We start from the raw sequence: 5112 nt of genomic DNA on the forward strand, positions 1-5112 counted from the left end.
AGGGGGTGGTGGTGGATGGTTCAGTGAACCAAGGGGGTGGTCCCCCGGGACGTGTCCGTACTAGTACCACGTGTAGCGCATTGCGCCCTACCGTGTCACCAAACACTTGCACTACCCGCTCCCCCGCTCCGCCTCGCTCCGCCCGCGCCGCCTCGCCTTGGCACGCGCCCCCGCCATGGCGTGGCCGCGACGCTGCCCCGCCCCGCGGGTCCCGCGGGTGTCTCGCTATGTAGGTCTGGCCGTGGCCGTCCCGCCCCTTGCGACCCTCGCGCTCGACGGCAAACGGCAAGGGCCAGCGGCTGACTGGCAGGGATACTCACAACAACCAGCATTCGCGCGCTAAGTTGTTTGGCTTCATAGGAATGAGGCGTTTTGGCCCCAAGATTGACAGCAAACCAGCGAAACAAATGACAGCTAAATATGTGAGAAAATTGGAACAGCCCTGTTCTCAGATTCGTATCACCTCCTTTCAAGATCGATTCTTGATTGAGATTTTTTCTTACGCATTTCTAAATATGGGAGAAAATTAGAACACAACTCTTAAATTTATATCTCGTACTTTCACAATTGATTCTTAATTGATCTGTTTTTCGTCGCACCACCCATTTTAGCAATTTAACAATTTGTTTTTGCTGTAAAAATCTAAAAATTTGACAGTAAACATCATATTTTTCTTCTCATTTTATTTTTCGTTTATCGCTTCAGCCGACCCGGTCGGCGTATCGTCTGTTCGAAGAAAAACTCGCCATAGTAAAGTGTGAGCCACAAAAAGTTTTGTTGTTTGATTGACAAAACATTTTGCCTTTGAAAAAAGGGGTGACGTCGACGGGGGATGTGGATGTGGAGCGCGAAGAAAGAGAGGGGAATCCGCCCTCGCGACCGATGACGTCACGACGCCCTTTTGGCTTCGTCCCCCGCCGGACAGCTAATGGCCCTTTTCATTTCATTATTACTACAAATCTCGTGGAATATCATACGAAAAGGGGTAGAGGCAGCGCGGCAGTGGGTGATGCCAGCAGACTACTTGAGAGACATCAGTCAGTTAAGGAAAAAGTTTAGCTATGCCGTGGTGCACTTGAGGGGTGAGTATTTCAATTTTGGGGTACAATCGGTGACCAAAGACCTACTTTCCCCCTTAAATATATCAATTTGTCATGCTCGTTTCGCTCGTCTCGCTCTATCTCTCCTTCCTCCCATGATCACTGCGCGCGCTCTCGCCTCTCGCCCCTCCACCTCAATCGTCTTCGGTTTCCGAGGCCCCCGCCGTCCCGCCCCAACCCGTCCCGCAGAGCGCCCAAATTTAGCCTCGAGTCGAGCAGCGACGCCACGCGGGGCGCACGAGAGGTTTTCGCTTTCGCGCTCTAGCGCTGTGAATGTCACTAACTCCCACGCGAGAGAGAGAGGGAGAGAGCGAGCAAAAGAGAGACAGAGAGAGAGAGAGAGACAGAGAGACAGAGAGATAGAGAGACAGACAGACAGACAGAGACAGAGACAGAGACAGAGACAGAGACAGAGACAGAGACAGAGACAGAGACAGAGACAGAGACAGAGACAGACAGAGAAAGAGAAAGACAGACAGACAAACAGCTAGACGGACAGAGTGGAAAGAAAGCGAGAGAAAGTGAAACGGAGGCTTTGCGACGAAGAAAAGAGAACACATTCACGCGGGGAGAAAAATAATTTATAACAAGGTGCCTTGAAAAGAGCCCTGAGCTCCTCAGAGACGCGCGCGGCACGGCTGGTGGTGAGGGGAGCAGAAGCAGACCTGGAGCAACTAGGGGCAGAGGAGGAAAAACGGCTACCCAATTTGGGACCATGCCGCGGTACGCTGCGCTACGGTGCGGTGCGCCGCAGTACGCCGCGGTACGCCGAGTTTCGGTACGCTACGCCGGTGGTTACACCCTTGCCGTCCAGCGCGTGGCTAGGCTGGGCTCTTCGCTCTCGTCGCTCTGAAGAAGGGGGTGGAAGGGAGATCGTACTTTTTCTTTAGTTATTTTTCTGTCGTGGTGGTGGGTTGAGCTGCATACCGTACTGTACCGTCCCACCCCGCCACCTCGGCTTGAGCATGAGGTCATACTCGCGCTTGCGCTTGTGTTTAGGCGGGGCGGGCGTGGTGGCATGGTGTCAAGAGCCAACGCTCCCATCCATCGCAGAGATTCTATCTTGAGTTAGACGCGTCAGCGTCCGGCAGGAGCTCCGCATCTCTAACGTCAATACGCGGTTGCTCGTGCGGCTCACTTCCGGCCTTTGCGTCCGACCTCCACGCGCCCTCGGCCTTAACTGCGAAGTTTAGCGCCGCCTCCCCCCCCTCCCCCTCCGTCTCCCCCTCCCGCAGGTGAGCGCCGGCCTTACGCCAGCTCTCACCTCGGAGGTCGCCCTGCAGCTGCTCCTCGTCTCCTCGTCCTTGCCAACGCCAGCAGCTCCCCTCTCTCCTCCACGCCTTCCTGCCGCACCCGCTCCAGTGTCGCTGTCGCCCCCGCTCACCGGGAGGAGGGCGGTGGCTCACCGAGCAGCAGGCGGCTCACCCAGCGGCTCACCACCGCCATAACAACACTGACAACAAAGACCAGCTACCCATCTCTTGGGCCCCGTTTGGGGTCTGTTCGCAGAGACGGGGGGTGAACTGGGACTTGTGCCCCACCGTGCCGCGCCCCAGCCAGGTGCCGCCGCCGTTCACCGCGTTCGGGCGGCCCGCCGCGCCCGCCGGCTCCGGCCTGACCGGCCTCAGCCCGCACCTGTCCCGCGCGCCCGCCCGCGGCCACCACCGCTACGCCTTCAACACCTTCGCCAGCGGCTACTGAGGGCTGCTCCGCCGCATAGAAACTGCTAGAGAGACGGAAACGACAGTCGTGGACCACCACCGCGACGCGCAGATTCTTGTCATTTACATACATTGCATTTACCGCTCACATGTTAAGTGTACATATTTTTGGTGGTTTATTTTGGTACAAAATATACGATACTGTTCAGGAATGAATGCGTGTTGTTTCTTCATTGATGATAGCCCGGTGTCACAAGGGGAGACGAGGGAGACGGTGTCGATCCCGACGCGGACCGCCGCGGGCCTCTTAGCGCCGCGGACCGGTTGGGGATGACGGGGTTTATGAGAATTCCTCCGTCTGCTCGGTTAATACATTGTAATAACGAATTCCATCTCTCGAGTCGATGCCACGGAACGCCGGGGTTGCTGGGGAAAGGGGAAAAGGAGGGAAAAGCTGGAAGAAGGAAGGAGGGGGTGCGGGCAGCCGCCTGCTCCGCCTGCTGCAGGGCAAAAAGGATCACAGTCAAGTGAACGCAAGGCGCCCCGCCCCGCGCCGTCACTCTGAGATGGCAGAGAAAAGGCCGCGATAGTCTGACACGCTGCGAGCCCTGCGAGCGGGCCGCCGCCAGGGCCGCTCAGGAAATGAGTCTCTGAGAGGGGCCTGGGCCTGGCGGGGCCGGGCCGCGCCGGGCCGGGCCGGGGGAAGAGGTGGGCGCTGGCAACGCCTGTTATAAATCTCATTTCCACCGATGCACGAAGAGTGACAGGACAAGAATTGGAAATTCTTAAAGCGCGGGAGTGCGCCGACCTCGCGATTCTTCTGCTTTATCTCTAAGTCTTGCTCTCTCCCTCTCTGAGGCAGAGAGAGAGTAACGGCGGGGTGCGGTTCACTCCAATAACAGAGTAGCCACACGACCGAGCCCTATTCAATTAGCAGACAGGTACACGTAACCAACACGTGTCAACGGGCGGGCCAGACCGGTAATGAGAGAACCTTTCTGGGAGAGGGGGGGGGGAGCGCAACGGAACAGCACCCCACACCCCACCGGCAGAGCAAGGTACGTGAAGCATGTGGGCATGTGACGCTAAAACCATCAAATCCAACAGCTCCATTTCAGACGCACTCTGGACTTTAAAAAATATTTTAAAATGTGCTTTTCACCTTTTTGTGTTGCTTATCAATTCGCTCCGGCCCACTTTTATCTCTGAAACAAGACGCACCCGGTTTGTCTGCCCCAGTCTGTGTGTCTGTGCACGTGTGGCTAACGCATGAGGAGAGTGTTTGTGATGTGGCGTTGTCGCAAGTCACTCGTTTCGTGACCGGCGACCCTCTGCATGCAGGTGACTGGTGCAAGTGATAAGTGACTACCATGTAGACTGTACCCCCTGCGACCTGACTCAGTCCCTACTGGATGGAACTGTTGGATTTCACAGCTTGTTTTGTTTATTTTTCTTTCTGTATCCTTAGACCGTCTGTCTCATCTTCTTACAGGACTTTGAAACTTCCTCTTTGTCTTTACTATCCTTTCGTAATTCTAAAAATACCCTCCGATCGGTGGGCCACCACCTGTCGGGCAAAAACAAAAATATGTATATAAAAAAGTCCGTAACCACGTAGTGTCAAATTCTAAATAAATAAACAAATGCAAAACTTAATGAATCCAACAACTCCTGATAAGGGACTGATAGGTGAAGTTGAAGTCATTTGGAGTCACCAGAAAGGTTTGAGTAAGCTAAGCCTTATGATTATTTTCCATCATCTGCTTCGTGTGTTTATTTACTTGCTATTGAAGGCTCGTTTCTCTGAAGTGACCTCCTTGAGCTGACAAAAAAAATAAAATCATGAAAAGAGAGGTGGAGAGAGAGAGAGAAAACAGCTATCGTGTCCCTTACACGGACTTTGGCTCTGTTGGCAGACGCCGCGGCACTACGTGGTTACGGACAGGCCCGACAGGGCGCGCCGGGCGGACGAGCAGTACAGCTACTCGTACTCGGCCGAGGAGTCCACCTCCCGGTCTGACCGGCCCGGCGCGGTGCCCACCCGGTCCTACACGTCGTCCTCGGAGCGGGTGCAGCGCTCCGCCGGCTCCGGCCCGGGCTCCAACTACTCTTCCAGCACGGAGCGCACCGCCCGCTCCAGCGGCGACGGCCCCGGAGGCTACCACTCCTCGTACTCCTCGACCGCCTCCGGCTCCCTGCCCGGCGGCACCCGCTACCGCCACTTCTCCTACCGCGTCTAGCCCCGGGGGCTACCACTCCTCGTACTCCTCGACCGCCTCCGGCTCCCTGCCCGGCGGCACCCGCTACCGCCACTTCTCCTACCGCGTCTAGATCGGTGCAGCCCCCCCACC

General features: G+C 56.3%; 1 protein-coding gene and 1 long non-coding RNA gene across 2 annotated transcripts; both read left to right on the plus strand.

Moving 5' to 3' along the window:
- Nucleotides 1–2558: 2558 nt before the first annotated feature.
- On the plus strand, nucleotides 2559–4303 carry LOC127749268 (uncharacterized). The gene is made up of 2 exons (XR_008011045.1): nucleotides 2559–3819; nucleotides 4254–4303. It is a non-coding gene; the product is annotated as an uncharacterized LOC127749268 (long non-coding RNA).
- Nucleotides 4304–4608: 305 nt separating this feature from the next.
- On the plus strand, nucleotides 4609–5112 carry LOC113216194 (protein anoxia up-regulated; the record flags this gene model as incomplete). The annotated part of the gene is made up of 2 exons (XM_052266702.1): nucleotides 4609–4946; nucleotides 5038–5112. Coding segments are annotated over 2 exons (393 nt in total), but the record flags the coding sequence as incomplete, so codon positions are not given.

Source organism: Frankliniella occidentalis, unplaced genomic scaffold (assembly GCF_000697945.3).
Source record: "Frankliniella occidentalis isolate FOCC.00 unplaced genomic scaffold, Focc_3.1 Scaffold41, whole genome shotgun sequence".
In the NCBI taxonomy this organism is placed as follows: Eukaryota; Metazoa; Arthropoda; class Insecta; order Thysanoptera; family Thripidae; genus Frankliniella; species Frankliniella occidentalis.